The sequence below is a fragment of the Rhea americana genome, unplaced genomic scaffold, assembly GCF_003343005.1.
Source record: "Rhea americana isolate MKP2758 unplaced genomic scaffold, rheAme1 scaffold_393, whole genome shotgun sequence".
NCBI lineage: Eukaryota > Metazoa > Chordata > Aves > Rheiformes > Rheidae > Rhea > Rhea americana.
In genome coordinates, this window is record NW_028186527.1 from 138,390 (window position 1) to 155,869 (window position 17,480).

The 17,480-nt window shown below is 45.6% G+C and overlaps 1 protein-coding gene across 1 annotated transcript in view; it reads left to right on the plus strand.

Moving 5' to 3' along the window:
* The first annotated feature begins 1,085 nt into the window (after positions 1-1,085).
* LOC146590963 (scavenger receptor cysteine-rich domain-containing protein DMBT1-like) overlaps positions 1,086-17,480 on the plus strand; it is a 33,013-nt gene continuing 16,618 nt past the window's right edge. The window contains 15 exon segments of the mRNA XM_085313688.1: positions 1,086-1,248; positions 2,993-3,313; positions 4,311-4,640; positions 5,116-5,430; positions 6,643-6,957; positions 7,346-7,660; positions 7,904-8,218; positions 8,516-8,830; positions 9,460-9,774; positions 11,312-11,320; positions 12,826-12,848; positions 13,763-13,797; positions 14,450-14,484; positions 14,532-14,715; positions 14,717-14,838. Of these exon segments, the coding sequence (XP_085169814.1) occupies positions 1,086-1,248; positions 2,993-3,313; positions 4,311-4,640; positions 5,116-5,430; positions 6,643-6,957; positions 7,346-7,660; positions 7,904-8,218; positions 8,516-8,830; positions 9,460-9,774; positions 11,312-11,320; positions 12,826-12,848; positions 13,763-13,797; positions 14,450-14,484; positions 14,532-14,715; positions 14,717-14,838 (3,112 nt within the window).

Below are 17,480 nucleotides of genomic sequence, written 5' to 3' on the forward strand. Positions count from 1 at the left end.
TAGGCCCATGACGAGCAGGGAAGCAACAGGGGAATGGGGGAGGATGCTCTGGAACCGCAGTCAGTGCATCTCTTCCACCATCCCTGCAATGCTTCAGAGCTGAGAATGCCACAGGTTCTCACACTGGCTTTTGCCTGCTCTGTGTTGCAACTATTCCTTTCTTCTACCCCACAGGAGAAAAAAGGGAACATGAGCCAGGCAGGAGGAAACGGAGTTCAGCATCCTCTTCTCAGTTGTTAATAATCAAGCAATTCTGTGCAGAACTGCTGCAGTCAGACTTTCCCTGGTTGAGCACAGTGTGGTTGTGTTGCTGCTCWTTTGCAGTTCACAGAACAACAATGGCAGGATCATGGTAGAGTRGTGACTGGAGGTTCAGAGCACACACACAGAGGCACATCTGTAGGCTAGAAGCAGCCTTGTTGTGCACGTTTGCTCTGGAGAGAGAGAAAAAGACTTTTTTTTTGACAGGTTCAGTAGGTTTGGGCTGAATTCCTGCTTAAAGTTCAAAAGAAGTAGTCTCTGTGCTGGAAGTGGAAGAGATATCTCCGATCCCCCCCCCCCCCCCCCCCCCCCCCCCCCCCCCCCCCCCCCCCGCCCAAGCACTTGTTGCCTCTCTTGGGGCTCTAAGACACCCCTGAATGGTTGTTACCAAGAGCAGATTCAGGAGCCTTGATCTTTATGGGAAGACTCCAAAGGGAGCTATTTCTTGGAGTTGACTTTATAGTTAGCATTTTAAGAAAGCTGTGTATTATATCAGGTAAACTTTTTGATATGAAGATGATTACCCTAAAAGTAAGCCCTACAAACCTCCCTCAGGCCTCCCTATCCTGTCTCAGATGTTTTCTTGTGAAGTGAAACCATAGGACATCACCCCAAAGGCTCACAGTAGTTGATCCCAGAGTATGTTTGTTTGCCACCAAGGATAAAGCTGAAAGCGAAGATTCAGTTCCCTTTCATAAATCTGGCTCTACATGAYGCAAGTACAAGTGTGGGGAAGAGAGGGCATGAGCAGGGGGAAGGCCCAGTGCAGAAAGCATTCTCACACAACTTCTTCTGTTAGATCTTTATTTCCTCTCCAGCTGGTGATGGTAGAACTGAGCTCAGCCTTCGCTCTCTTTCTGCACCAGGCTGGGACCGGCTTCTGCAAAAGTCTTTTGCTCCTGACTGGAAATCCCATGGGCAAAAGGCTGTCTGCCTGTGCTGGACCTGTGACTGCAGAAATTCTCATCCTCCTAGCAGGGCTATGTGGTGAGTGCCTTTTGCACTGGGCAGCATGTTGCCTTGTCTGTTACTACGCTCTTGCATTTCCTTGCATGTCCCCCAATGCTTGCTGCATACATTTTGGGGATGCACAACACTGGAGTGCTGKTGCTCCTCTTCATTTCTGTGCAGTTTAATTGTTGTTACTGCAAATTTATAAGGCACATTTAGAAAGTGATGTGTGAGTAACATCCTTGGTTTGCTGGGTATAGCAGGAAGTGGGGCACATGCAGAACTACCAAAGCCAGGTAGAGAGCAACTCTGTTCTAGTTGGTTTCTGAAGAAGGCTCAAATCTCATTCAAATATGCCAGCATTTTCTAGAAGGTGGATGCCACAAAAGATGAGAAAACTGTTTAGCTGTAGAGTCACACAGCAAAAAAAAAAAAAAAAAAAAAGAAAAAGAAAAAGAAAAGAAAATTCACAGACTGAATTACAAAGAAAAATGATGGCCGATAGACAGTCAAGTAAAAGCAAGGGAGGAAAAAAATGTAGAAATCAAAGGTGTGCTGAATGAGTATGTTGCTGCCATTTCAGCCTAGATGATGTTCTACAGATCTTGAAGGGTAAAAAAGTGAGTAAATGGGATTTACCTCCTTTTCCAGAATGAAACCAAACATTACAGTGCTGTTGTGCTTGGATCAGGCTGATCTGAGAAATCAAGACGAGTGCTTTCTGAAAATAAAGCAGCCCAGGGCAGTCAGGCAGAGCTGTGTGTACAGCATCTCTGGCATATCACCTGGTAACCTCTAACTATATAGAGACCAAAATATTTCCACTTATATATCAGGACTTTCAGAGTTTTATGTTGATGTCAAAGCTTTTATATTCCGTGTTTACATCCTCGCTTGTGTCTGCTTGCAATCTGTTTTATCCTTTCTAGTCCTGTGAGCCTTCACCTGAGATCACACAGTGTCCAAACTTTTGGATGGATCTCCTTGGATCTTCTGGGACAGTTTCTTCAGGGGGTAATCTCAACTGGATATAATCATTTTCTGGGAGACATTTTACTGCATTTTGACAAGTTCACATTCGTTAAGTTCTCTTCTGCTGTCTGTGCCAGTGAAGACCTCTCTGCAACTATTTATGCTAAGATTTTTTTTGAAGAGGATGTTTGGAGTATGTCAGTATTTTTTCCTACATTTCTATGACTTTTAATGTGCATTCTTGCTTAAAATTGATTACATGTGCAGCTATAGGTATATATTGCACCCTAAAACCTGTSCAGAGGCAAGCACTTGAACAGGCATTAGTAAGCAAAACATCTTAAAGCATTTTGGCCTCACTGGTTTTGAGGGACTGTGTTCTCATCTGTCTCTAGCAGGAAAAGCCTRGAGTTTTCCTAAGAGCTGGCTTCCATGCAGCCCTGTAAAAATATTCTCCTGATACAGTCATCATGCATTTCTGTTACAGGAACAAGGGGGTTAGGCTGCATCGGACTGTTAGGAACCCTTTTTTTGTTTATGTAAGCAAAATCATAGCATTATGCAGAAATAGACAGTAGACCAGGCGGTGCCTAGGTCACTCTGGTTTTGTGTTCTACTGTTTCTTGACAAACATATTCCCACTGATCTGCCGCTGTTCACATTTTTCTCTCTCTATGATTTTTCCATATTCCTCTCAGTCAACAGGTAGAGACTTTTGAAAAAGGAAATGCATTCCAGGCTGTTTAGCTTTTTCTTTTCCAAAATTTCTTATTAACTTTTCCTTTCCTTCCCTTTCTTTCATTATCAGCTTCAGGTCCTGCTCAAGTAAGACTTGTAAATGGCCCTGATTCTTGTACGGGTCGGCTGGAGGTGTTTTACAATGCTACCTGGGGGACGGTGTGTGATGATCACTGGGACCTAGCTGGAGCACGTGTGGTGTGCCGACAGCTGAACTGTGGGATGGCACTGTTGGCCATTGGTGGTGCTCGATACGGGCGAGGAACAGACCTCATCTGGCTGGACAATGTACACTGTGTGGGGACAGAAGTCACTCTTTCTGAATGTGAGGCCCWGCCCTGGGGAGTCCACAATTGTGGGCATGGAGAAGACGTCAGTGTTGTGTGCTCTGGTGAGTCTTGATCCCATCACATCTTCCTTCATCTACTGTGGATAACAGTGTAATTTGGAAGAGGAGAGATTAAAAGACAACCAGCTAAACTAGATTTCCTCCTTCTTGGTCATGGCTGGCCTTAGGGGTTACCAGAAAGCCCTGTGTGACCAGAGCACAAAGCATGGGCTAGGAGGTGGTCCTGCTAATGTCAAACTGCCCTGATCCTCTGTCATAGTAGAGCCTAATGCTGTAGCAAGTTCACTGCTAGCAATGAAATTTTCTGTCTGTCTCATGCAGCCTGCAGTTCCTTCCTCAAATTGCCAATACAGGCTTGAATTAACTTATCTAAATATCTGAGTTCATAGTCATTGCCTCTTTTGAACTGAATGCAGACTGCCTTTATAATCATGTCTAGTCAATTTCATCAGTAGTGTTTGAGATATGACTTATGCCATCCTAGAGCAGATGGCTGCATTTGTTGGARCACCTGCTTCTCCTTCAGCATCAGCTTTAAGATGAGCTGAGTAAATTCGTCACCTATAGACGCTGTTGACTTGTTGTGCTCTGATTGTATCATGAGTGTACACATTCGACTCGCAGATAGACACCAATATACGGTCACCGGCTGGTAGAACCATTAATTTTGAGCTCAAATCCATCCCTACAGATAGGTTAAATGACTCCCCCAATGATTTTGTGAAGAATCAGCCTCTTTAAACCATTGCTCCAGATAATTTCTAAATGCTGTTCTCAGCTTCCCAAGCTCTCATGTTCCTCCCACATCTCTTGTATCTGTTTGTCTTATTCCGTGTTGAAAACATCCAGGCTGCATCTCCTTGCCTATTTCTCAGCCTTGCTGCTCTCTGATTGCACAGTCATTAATCTGTCTATGCGCACATCCTAACTATTGGAAGCCTTGCAGGCTTGCATAGTGGAAGATGCTGCTCCTAAGCATTACGGGGAATTGCATGCCCAGCAAGGTCCCTGACCATTTGCTCTCTGGGGGTGTTTTCAGGGGCACCCAATCCAGATGTAGCCTTGATCAGGCTGGTGAATGGCTCAGACTTCTGTTCTGGCAGAGTTGAAGTCTTTCATGATGAAGAGTGGGGCACTGTATGTGATGACAACTGGAACCTGATGAACGCTGAGGTGGCATGCAGAGAGCTGGGTTGTGGCCCAGCACTGTCAGCTCCAACTGGGGCTCACTTTGGTAAAGGGTCAGGACACATTTGGCTGGATGAAGTGAACTGTGCTGGGACGGAGGCTGCCCTTTCTCTGTGCTTGGCCAGATCCTGGGGAGATCATAACTGCAACCATGCAGAGGATGCCAGTGTTGAATGCTCAGGTAACTGATTCTTGTCCCTTCAGGGCTGGTGCCCTGGCTGTCACTTTTTCTTTTCTTTTCTTTTCTCTTTTCCTTTTCCCTTTTTCCTTTATCATGGGGAGGGTGCTAAGAAAGGTGCTGTGCTGCAGAAGTGCTTTGAGATGGTCCTGGCTATAGATGTCTACATTGCATTCCTATAAATGGAGGCAAGAAGAATCCCTGACCATCTGGCTGATGTGTTCTAGGGAAGGAGCAGGGAACTTCAAAGGTGACATCTGCCCTGATGTTACACTGCCTCCTGGGGGACTGTGAATTTGGGGAAGAGAAGAGTGCATGGGGAAAGCCTGCTCTTCTTGTTGTGGGACTGTTCTCAAACCTCTTCCTTTGGCTATAAGGTTCTGTGACAATTTAAGCAACAGACTCCTGACTTCAGGGCAGTTGCAGCTCTGTCATGTCTCCCAGGACATTTGGATATTTGGCACTTGTCTCTTTTTAGAACCAACTCAGCTCCGGTTGGTGAATGGCTCCAGCCGCTGCTCCGGGAGAGTTGAGGTTCACCACAACCAGCAGTGGGGAACTGTGTGTGATGACAGCTGGGGCATCAGTGATGCAGAAGTGGTTTGTAGGCAACTGGGCTGTGGGATGGCCATATCAGCACCTGGCAAGGCTCAGTTTGGGGAAGGACATGATCCCATCTGGCTGGATGAGGTGAACTGCACGGGGACAGAAGGTGCCATCACTGAATGTAGTTTGAAGTCCTGGGGAGCGCATAACTGTGACCATGGAGAAGATGCTGGTGTTGTGTGCTCAGGTAAGTCTAGTCTGGATCAYGGCTTCAGGGATTATTTTTCTGTAGGGACCTCTGCATTTATTTCAGTTTATTTTCTTCTGTACACATTGCTTTCCTTTGTGTGTAGTATTATTGTGAGCAACAGTCAAAATGCTTGGGAGCTGAGGTAACCCTTTCTGTAAGCATCATATCAACAGAATATCTGCATTTTCACCTGTTTGTGCTATTCCTCTTTTTGACACCTTAAAATGTATCAGCTCATCAGTAGATTACCATGTACATAATGTGAACTTGCTCTAGATATTTAAGTACATGTGCTCAGAGGAGTCATTTGGTCATTGACACCCATGGCACATGGATCCAGGCCATTCCAACTCTATGTCCCATGGTTTTTCTTGACTGCTAGAGGTGGTCTGGGCTTGAAGGACATCCCCACTATCCCTTCAGCTTGCAATGGGATGCAAGTCCAATGTTACCAAAAGAATAAATCTGGGTGACTCCAAGAAATACTTTGCAAAGAGCTGTAGCAGAGAAAAACAAACGAGGGTACCATGGAAAGACTCTCCTGGTCCTCATGTTTTAGGCAAACACCTACTGAGCTCTCTGTTATGAGCACAGTCTTAAAACCAGTTGAATTTCAAGACCCTGCTAACCTATTCCGATTCTTCTCCGATTACCTCCAGCCAAAATATACTGGTAGATGCTTGATACTGCTCTACACTTTTGCCAGCACTTGCTGTCAGTTTGGCCAGTTCTTCTCTTTGTTGTTCACTTCCTTTATGTAGTGACAGAGTGATGCCATGTTTCTGTCCAGTCTTCATTTTCCTGTTGTAAATACTGCTTTCTAAAATCTTTCCTTTTAGGTGTGTTCTCTTAGGGAAATGCGATCACCCTCGGAGGCCTACTTACATTTGTTTTGATGTTCATAGTTTGAACCAGATGTCCAAGAGTCTTCCTGGCATTGGTTCCCATCTTCTCCATAGGAAACACCCTACAAGGCTTTTACCTTCTCACAGTGCATGGGCAGCTGGTAGCCATCTTGTCATTAGTGAAAAGAACCAAGTGTCTCTCTTCCTCTGTTGTATCTGACTGATGAGGCTGATTTGAATGGGGGAAGCACTATTATGCACTTGTGCATTGTATGATTTCACATAGTCGCAGCCAAGGCATCTGCTTCATAGAACTGAGGTGCACGGTATCCCTGTWTATTCATTTTTCTTGCTCTCCCTTTAGATCCCACAGAGTTACGGCTGGTGAATGGTCCGAATCGGTGTGCTGGGCGAGTTGAGGTGCTTCACCACCAGCAGTGGGGAACTGTGTGTGATAATGGCTGGGACTTAGAAGATGCTAATGTAGTATGCCAGCAGCTGGGCTGTGGTGCTCCAATATCGGCTCCAGGCTGGGCTAGATTTGGCAGAGGCTATGACCCCATCTGGCTGGAGAAAGTGAGCTGCTCCGGGACAGAGTCTGCCCTTACTGAGTGCAGAGCTAAATCATGGGGAGTCCACAGCTGTCATCATGGGGAAGATGCCAGTGTGGTGTGCTCAGGTAACCCTCTGTCACTTTTCTCCTGCATGTTTGTATCCTACTGCCACTGAGGATATGCATAACTATTTTCTCCAGCAGGCCAGGAAATGAGAATAAGGTCCCTGCTGCAAGGAGTGGTTGTAAACACAAGGAAGATCCCACCCCTGCTGCTTCCACCATTTTTTCTGGCTTGTTTTCTGCTCAAGTAAATAGCTCCTGAGCTTCTGACTGTGTTCACATGGTAGAAATGACTGTGCTGGGTTCAGTGGGAATCTCTGGTGCTGCCACTTCATGAAAGTATCGTGTCAGGGAGTTTAGAGTACAGTGTGCAGCAGTCYGGCATGAGATTTCATGCCCAGGGTTATCTTTGTGTGCTCTTCCTACAGGCTTATTCATACCTTTATTTCAGACCCAATGGCACTTCGGCTGGTGAATGGCCCAAGTCGCTGTGCAGGGAGAGTTGAAGTGCTTCATCAGCACCAATGGGGGACGGTGTGTGACGACAACTGGGGAGTAAGTGACGCAGAAGTGGTGTGTCGGCAGCTGGGCTGTGGGACGGCAGTCTCATCCCCTGGTTTGGCTCATTTTGGGCGGGGACATGGCCACATCTGGCTGGATGAGGTGAACTGCACAGGGACAGAAGCAGCCCTCTCCGAATGCAGAGCCAAGCCTAAAGGAATCCATAAGTGCCACCATGGAGAAGATGCTGGTGTGGTGTGCTCAGGTAGCTGCTGTTCATCTGCTGATGAATTAGTGGGTGCTAACACTGCAGGAGCTTACTGGACCAATCTTCCCTCCTTGTCTATGGCAATGCTCTTTCCACATGAGAATCCCTGAATCTTTAACACTGAGCCAAGATAAGCGTTGAACATGTGGGGAGTCATTCTCCATGTCACATCATATACTTGATCTCTCCATCAGTAGGTCTACCAGCATGAGATAACATCTCTATCTCTTCCRATTTCAGACCCAACTGAGGTCCGACTGGTGAATGGCTCAAACCACTGTTCTGGGAGAGTTGAGGTGCTGCATAACCAGCAATGGGGAAGTGTATGTGATGACAGCTGGGATTTGGATGATGCAGAAGTGGTGTGCCGGCAGCTGGGCTGTGGGTCAGCCATATCTGCTCCACCTAGAGCTCGGTTTGGGCTAGGATATGAACCCATCTGGCTGGATGATGTGAACTGCACAGGTTCAGAGGCTGCCCTCTCYGAGTGTGGTGCCAGACCATGGGGAGAGAGTAACTGCAACCACAGAGAAGATGCCAGCGTGGTGTGTCTAGGTAAGCTACCGTCATATCCCTTCATGGTGCAGCTCTGCAAGGAGCAATGTTTGTGACACTGATGGAACCGGTACACTATTGTGTCCCCTAAGGGAAGCAGGTGTAAAACTCAWCAGAGAAATCCATTTATCTTGGATACCCGAGGCCACTGAACATGGAATTAGATKTCTGTGTGTTTGCCAGTGATAATCTCTACATCACATTGCAGGTGGCTATGGTCTAAGGTCCCATCTTCCCCATCTTGGTGACCTACAAGAATTTGTGTTTTTGACCTGCATTTTTCTTTCCTAATTCTAGGACCAGCTCAGCTCCGATTGGTGAATGGCTCCAATCGCTGCTCTGGGAGAGTTGAGGTGCTTCAAAACCAGCAATGGGGAACTATATGTGATGATGATTGGGACCTGAATGATGCTGAAGTTGTGTGCCGGCAGCTGGGCTGTGGGATGGCTGTATCAGCTCCAGGCTCGGCTCAGTTTGGACAAGGGTCAGACCATATCTGGATGGTTGATGTTGAGTGTACAGGGACAGAATCCATCCTTTCTGAATGCAKGTCCAAGTCTGGGGAATCAGCTAAGTGCAACCATGAGGAAGATGCTGGTGTTGTGTGCTCAGGTAATCTTTTTCCTAAATAGAGGAAGCATTGGACTGCATTGTAGAAAGGAGGAATGATGACTTTACTGGTGAYATTCTCTCCTCTGACTTTGTGCAATATCAAATACCAAAGTAGAGCTGTGATCGCTGTTCTGCAGAGGACCTGTCTACCTTGTTCAGTGGCTGTGCTTGCCAGTGAAACCCTGGGGAGGCAGAAGACTAGAGCAACCTGAAAAACACTGAGTTGATGCTGGACAAAAAAAAAAGCAATTTGAGACATACAATGAAATCTCTGAGGAGATGGAAAGAGGGACCTAGAGGATGATATTTAGATTTTGTTGCAATCCAGAAAGCCGTTAAAAATTATTAGGTTGAGAGCAGGATAGGAAAAAAGGACCCAATATATCAGGAATTTATTATTTTTCAGAAAGCGTGTTTGAATTTTCTCTATTCCATAAATTGTCTTRTTCTAGCTTATGTTAAACTAAAACCTATGTTTAAACATTCAAATTCTCTCTGGTGTTTGGAGAAGTTCAGTATAATGACAGGTCTAGGCACTTCTTTCTCAAAGAGGCAAGCAATGGAGGTATTTCCCAAGAATGAAAGTTTTGTGTCCACTTGCAAAAAGTGTGGGTCTTCTCATGTTTCAGATCCCACAGCGCTGCGACTGGTGAATGGCTCAAATCTCTGTGCAGGGAGAGTTGAAGTGCATCACAAGGAGCTTTGGGGAACTATTTGTGATGATGACTGGGACATAAAGGATGCTGCAGTGGTATGTCAGCAGCTGGGCTGTGGAACAGCACTCTTGGCTCTTGGCAAAGCTCAATTTGGACAAGGACATAATGCCATCTGGCTGGACAATGTGAACTGCACAGGAATGGAAAGTACTCTCTCAGAGTGCTTGGCCAGGCCATGGGGTGAACACAACTGCAACCACAGAGAAGATGCTGGCGTAGTGTGCTCAGGTAATGCGGCCGCTGTTGTGTTGGAAAATGGTCTACTCAGGCAGCGAAGTATGCTGTCATTTTCCCCTTGTTTAAGCTGAGTCAGTGCAGCTCTGAGACTGTGCACTTGTCAGTGGCTCAGGAGGGAGAATGAAAATGGGATTTCATCTAGCACAGGCTGAATCCTACACTTTCAGACTCCACCTGACACAATGGAAATTGTGTTTAGCACCATGGTTAACACCATCCTAAGACACGGATTTTTGTGTAAGCACTTAGTATGAGATGGTGAGGAACGATTCTGACACTGGGAAATCTTTATGATGAAAACCTTCCAGGATAGAAAAAGGAGGACTTCTACCTGCAAAACTACAGCGTGTGGAACATCCTCATAGCTGAATTGGGAAGCTGAGAATCATGGTTGGTGTTGAAAAGACTTTTCTCAGTACCCAGCCTGACCCCTCTCTTCCCACTTGTCTTTGGAAAAGTATGAAGAAAGAGTTGCAAGTCCTCTGGGCTCTTCTCAAGGTCAGTAGGGATAGAGAGGTATCACTAGGCTCAGGCCATGTCTGAGAAGGATGTCTTCMTTCTGCGAGTTACCCAAGTAAGGAGGCACCTGCTTGGGAGCCACTTGGACCTGAAAACTCTCTCCTTTATGTAGGCTGTACATTCTGCAGACCCCTCAATCTAGAATGGTCACTGAGGCTTCTTTGAGAAAAGAAACCAGGAAYTGTGAGATGTGATTTGCAGAAAGGACCATTTGGGGATGGCCCAGTGCTAGCAGTACCTACTGGGAATAAATCACTCTACAAAGTTCCCTGCTTGGAGCGGTCAGAGTGAAGGCACATTTAATGGACTTTGACTTCCTCAGTAGTCCACTCCTGAAGCGAAGATAGTTTTGATGCTTTCCTGGTGTTGCATGCATGTGAGTTTTGAATGGCCATGACCAGTGCAGTGGGCAGCTGGAGGTGCTGTATCACAACATGTARAGGACTGTGTATGAGGATGACAGGGACTTAGCAAAAACTTTCTCTGAATCTTCTTTCCTGAATTCAAGGATCACAGAATAATGTAGGTTGGAAGCAATCTGGAGAGATTTGTCTAATCTCCCATTCACCATGACCATGTTGTACACGGTCTTCACCAGGCAAGGTTTGAAGGTCTCAAAGAATGGAGGTCCACAGCCTTTCTGGTTTTTGTTTCAATATTTAGCCACCCTTATGAGGGAAAAAATATTTTCCACTGTGTCATCGGAACTTGCCATAGTATAAGTTGTGTCCTTTTTGTCTTATCCTTGTACACTGCTGAGAAATTTGTTTTTCTCTCTTGAATTAGCTCTATATGAACAGAATTTTACTTTCTCCCCATAGGCCCTGTTATACTCCAGTCTTCACAGTCTCTGCCACTGTTCTCATTGCTTGTTTCAATCATGACRCCAGTCTTGATGCTGCTTTTGGGGGTTGTTCTGTACCGGAAGAGGAGAAGAATACAAAATAGGGCTTTTGGTTCCACTTCAGGTGAGCTATGCTGTAGGTGAATAGGGAAGCAGAAATTGTAGAGGAAGAGAGTGGCTGGAAATGAAGTTTGTTCAAAATGTTGATGACAGTGAACCTTTGAACAGAAGAATATTGCTTTGGCTCATATTGAAAGGAACTTCCTCTTCTGCTTTGACTTCTTCTTTCCCAGTCCCTTTTGCACTTCTCTCATTCTCCTTCTTGCCAGTTTTCTCCTTCCACTTAGACACTGTCTTTGGGTTATGACATCTTATGGCAYGTTTGGGTTATGACACACTTGTTTGTGGAACTGCCATGGGAGTGCCTTCTTGAATGTTGGGCTGCATTTCTTTCTCCTGTCTGCACAAACTTTACATTACATGGGTTCATTTACCTCATACAAAGGGCAGCTCTGCTGATTCCCACCTGTCCTTTTGGAACGGCACCTGGAATATTTCACCATTCACCCAAGCAGTGAGAAAGGACCAGGAACTGTTCCATTTCTGAATTTTAGGGATGTGGTAGACACTTCTGGAAACCAGGATGCCCATGATAAACAACCATACATGTCCTTTCTGAGAGATGAAAGGCGAGATTAGAGGCTGGCCAATCTCTTCCTCATGCTGCTAGTTTTATCAATGCAGTCCTCTACCTTTTTCATCTCAGAAAAGGGAAAGGATAGCAGGAAGGGGCCAAGAGAGACAGGCTACAAAGGGCTAGGTGATTCAGAGAAGTTAGTGTGAACTCTGCATTGGAGTCCAGGAGAGCATGTCCTTTATCTGTCTGTCTCACTGATATGGGTGTTACTTATAGGCCTGTGTATGATCAAATGAGGGAGATATCTTTCTCAGGGCAAGGTGTATCCTATTTATTTGCCAAATGCTGAAGATTTTGTCTAGAGAAGGGTATGAGGGGTATCAGCCTCCTGCAAAAGCAGCACCTCAGCGAGCACCCTTAGTTGCCTCATTAAAAGGACAGATTTCAGGCTGTTTCCTGCAATGCAATCCTGTAACTGAAACCCTATGCTCTACAGGCTTTGTGCACATGGAGGATCTGCTCATCTCTGACAGCTCCCTTCCAACACATGGAGCAGAGCAGCTGGCAGCAAGAGCAGTTGCTACTGAAGATATTAGCAACAAAGGAGCTCACCTGGTTGGAGAAGATACCATGCTATGACAGCCATGTGCCAGCCAACTAGAGATGGAAAAGAGTGTTGGGCTCACAGTATGACAATGGAGCAAGGGGGATAAGCTTTGTGAGGCTTACTCTTGGCCCCAATATGTAGGAGTTGTTGGTGGCTTGGGGCCATCTTGGTACCTGCCAGAATGTGATGCTCCTGAGGGCAGATGTGTCATGCCTAGTACAGAATTTGAGGGCCAAACTGTATTGCTGGTTCTGTCCTCAGGTTATACAGTGCCAGGTACCAAGTGCTGTGTCTGGTTCTGCTAGGAGGGATTGACTTTCATCTTGTGACTGCCCCATGCTGTCTTTGCCCCTCTCTGACTCTAGCATGGTCCTTCCAGCTGTCATAAACCTCTGCAGCCCTTCAGAGGACCCCAGAGCCACTCCCTCATCTAAGATTTCCCTCTGTCAACACAGCCTGTGAGCACTACAGAAACAAAACTCTAGTGATTCAGCTCTGTCCCATAGGGACAGCCTTCTCTACAGTTGGATTTCTAGAGATTAATCTATCAACCATCTCCCTACCATCTCAGTCAGTCACCCCAAGCAATACAAGGCATGACGCACACCTCATGATACCAAAGGACTGCATGCAAAAGCCATTTGATGCATAGAAATATTTCAGGTTCATGCTTTTAATTTTTGTGCATTTGTGAAAATTAAAGTATTCTGTGACATTTAAGCAGAATTTTACTGTTTTTTTCTTTCCTCCTTCTGCACTTTTTTTAATAGTTATTCACTGTAGTCAGTGGAAGCTGCAGAACAGTTCAGCTTATCTCTAAGTAGATGCCTGGAGCTTGTTTCCCTACAGTTCTTAAGTTGAAAACCTTTGCAAATTCCACTGATAGTACTGGTTAGGAGTCCAAATCAGCCTACAAATAGGTATTTAGAGTCATCTGAGATGCCCTAGGTGTATGACATTGTTGTAGGGCTTGCAGATATGATAAAGGACCTGTAGGAACAGGATGTCTCTGTGTGTGGACAACTAAATCACATCCTTCTGCTTCGCTCCTAAACACTCTCCTGTGCATAGTATCTGGGGACACTGGTCTTCTTGAGACTCTGGGAGCACAGGACTCTGCCAGAGGAAAGATATTGGCTGGAGGTTAAGGTGTTATTGATCACTGGTCATCTACTTTGTATAGTAGACTCTTAAGTGATGCAGCTAACACTGCATACCCCAAAACAGCTGCCTGGAAGCAGCAGAAAAAAAACCTTTGCTCAGGTAGGGAGGAGATTCTGTTCTCAGCTCTGTGGACCAAATTCTTGCAAAGACTGGCAAGTCATCAGGTTAGACTCTTCCCTGCTCAAAAGTCTGGCAGTGCCCTTGTTAGAGAGTACCAGGCTCTATACCACCTCCAGCCCCTGGYGGCAATTTATATTTCAGGATATTGCTTCTATGGGATTGCCAAAAACCAGAATGGGATTATGGGTAGCCAGGCAGGATCCCATGCAGGACCCCATTAGACAGTGCTTGCAATATGATGATAGACACTACGTAGTCGAGTCAATACTGTTAATGAAATAATTCCATGTACATCGAAAATATATAGGTAACCAACCAGAGGGAAACAGAATGACTGATATGTTAAAAGTGGTTGTTGTGATAGTTGAAAAACATGAACATATTCTAGTCTGCAGAGGAGCAGAGGCATATGGGAAACAAGGAATRCACACTGAGTTGCAGAAGCTTGGAAAATGAGGGATTGGACAGCTCAGAGAGGATTGATCAGGAAGCTAGAAAGCTAAGAGCTGGCTTGCATGACATGTGGAAAGCAGCTGTGTACCTAGGGAAATGAGCCAAGCCTAAAGGAATCCATAAGTGCCACCATGGAGAAGATGCTGGTGTGGTGTGCTCAGGTAGCTGCTGTTCATCTGCTGATGAACTAGTGGGTGCTAACACTGCAGGAGCTTACTGGACCAATCTTCCCTCCTTGTCTATGGCAATGCTCTTTCCACATGAGAATCCCTGAATCTTTAACACTGAGCCAAGATAAGCGTTGAACATGTGGGGAGTCATTCTCCATGTCACATCATATACTTGATCTCTCCATCAGTAGGTCTACCAGCATGAGATAACATCTCTATCTCTTCCAATTTCAGACCCAACTGAGGTCTGACTGGTGAATGGCTCAAACGGTTCTGGGAGAGTTGAGGTGCTGCATAACCAGCAATGGGGAAGTGTATGTGATGACAGCTGGGATTTGGATGATGCAGAAGTGGTGTGCCGGCAGCTGGGCTGTGGGTCAGCCATATCTGCTCCACCTAGAGCTCGGTTTGGGCTAGGATATGTACTGGCTGGATGATGTGAACTGCACAGGTTCAGAGGCTGCCCTCTCTGAGTGTGGTACCAGACCATGGGGAGAGAGTAACTGCAACCACAGAGAAGATGCCAGCGTGGTATGTCTGGGTAAGCTACCCCCATGGGCTGAGATGAGTTGAGTTGTGCCCAGGAATTGCCTGATTCTCTCCTTTCRCTATGGATGGAGGCAAGATGAAGGCAACTGATGTAGATACCCCTAGATCACATTTAGACTCATACACTTTAGTGTCTTTATCTGCTAACTGGGTAAGATTACCTTAATAAACTGGAGTAATTAGCTTTTATTCCTTACAAGTAGGACCTGCTTTAAAGGAAGGTTTTTCTAAAAATTTTGTTATGGGCGAAGAGAAACACATTTTGTATGTAAAGCCAAGAAAGTATTAGTACGACTGAAATCTTAACAGTCTAATCAAATAATCACTATGAATTCAGTTCTATTTATTACAGAAAAAGAAAGAAAAATAAAGAAATGAACCTATTATACAAAAGAAGTTTCAACAATAACAATGCAGGTAAAATTGTTATTCACACACTCGCAGGTTTGTACCACTTTTCATGGTGTTATGCTCATTATCATCTAATGCTCCATTACCCCCTGGATCTGAAGGTTGATGGCACCAGACTTTCATCTGGGGCTATTTTTATATGTCTTCTGACATACTTTTACACTTCAGTCTTTGCTTATTGGTCTGACACTCATTATTATGTCCATCCAAATTTACTGTATACAGTGCTTTTTCACCTATGTTGGGTACTCATTCTTTGTTACCTCTGAAACTGCTTTTGCCCACATCCAGGTCTGTATGGTGACCACTGATAGGTTTATAGCCTTTGTGTTTCCAGAGTTAGCTTGTGCCCTGTCCCTTCTCATGCTTGTACTCCTCTACACAGAGTTGTGTGATCCCACTTTTCAAGGCCRCTGCTATTATAGCAGGCCTGTATTTCTGAGTTTAAGAGTCCTAATACACAGCCAGCTGCAGCATTCAACATTCAGCAGACTAGAGAATAAGGGAGAGGGCTCGGTTAGCTGCTCTACGTGCCCTGTTTGGAGATGAGAGGACRAGGGAGTTACCAACATCTCTCGTCCCTTGGTTTCACACTGGACAATAAAGCAATTCCAAGAAGGCTAGTTCTGCTTGGCTGTGGGAACCAGCACAAACTGTGAGTCTGAAGGTGAAARTGCAGCAGCAATCAAAAATGCCTGTGCTGCAGATCTCAGATCTCTGCATTGGGAAATCAGAGGTGTTAGTTCCTTCCTGCTTCACTTCTGTCTTCTACTGTAGCCCTTCCTATGTCAGAGGAAGATAAGAGAGAGGATAAAGACTAAATTACTAATTAAAGAATTTGAGGACTGAGGTTGAACACTGGATCTGTTGCTTACTTGATATCTCACCCTTCGTTCCAATGAATCGTATCTCCTAGACAATGCTAGATGTGGTTCAGATGACACTGTACTCCAAGGGCTGCTTCCAAAGAGCAGTAGAGATTGCAGCAGTGTTGGATCTTTCCTTCTTATACAATCTCCCAACACTATCTCAGCAGGTCTTGTACCTTCAGGTACGCTGGTCATCATGCCACAATTTGGGGCATGCAACACAGTCTTGTTTGTGCCACAGATTTGCACATTGGGTGGGCTGCAAGACACTTTATCTCAGGCTCTTTGAAATGAACACACATATAAAAATGAACAATTCTCTCTTAAGCCACAGGGGCAGCCCATCCCAACCTATGACTCCTTTGGCCCTGCTCTCTGCTAATGAACTGGATATCAGGGTAGTGGAGAGGTGCCTCTCTAACAAGCAGATAGGATCTGCAAAGTTAGCAATTCTTTGTTCTTGTTTCTAAAGCTATGATTCTCATTAACTTTGACACCGGGTTATTCTCCACTTACCTCAACCTCTAAAAGCACAGTTCCCTTTTTAGCATTTTCCCAGCATAGCCTAGACGAATTCAGGTCCAAGGTCCCCACAGATAGCTGGGTAGTAACCTTGTGCTGTTGCAGAGCTCCCTGCTCCCTCATTTACTCAGCTGATTAGCTGTTATGGGAAACTCCCTGGATTGCTCCAGTTTGATGTGAACTGGGTATGTGATCAGGGTAGTTAAACTGCCTCCCTGCATGGGGCTGGGAGGTGAGATGGGAGAACCATCCAACAGTGTGGTGCGAGTGGTAGTTCATCCACCACACAACAGCTTCCCAGCTGCTAAGTTTGAATATATCCCTACATTGCCCATCCAACGGTTCACAGACTTGCTTTTCAAGCCCATGGACACAGCAAGTAAACTTTAAGAGTAGAATACAGCTCTCTTAATAGCAACAATGGGATCTGAATAACTTAACATATGTCTCTAGTGGCACTGAGGCATATTAGTCAGGGAGCTGTGAGATGAAGTAAGTAGATTGCAAAACATGCGAGAAAGTGAGCACCAGATAGATAGGGCCTTCTTGGAGACCGTACTGCCTCAGGAGTCCCAAACCCCTGCAGCAAGGGAGTTGCTGGAGGACTCTGTGAAGAGTGAAATAGTTCAGCACAGCACTGTCGAAGAAAGCTGGAAGCTAGTTGCTTCTCAAACAAAAAGAAGAAAGGCACCTAATCCTCCTGTAGACCTGGACTTACAGTTGAAGAACAGGCTTAATGCACTCCAGGATGAGGAGAATCCGGACCTGGCCTCAAGGGAAACAACTGGGCTGTCTGACCCTGTGCCTTGCGTGACCACTCAGAAGAGGTGAC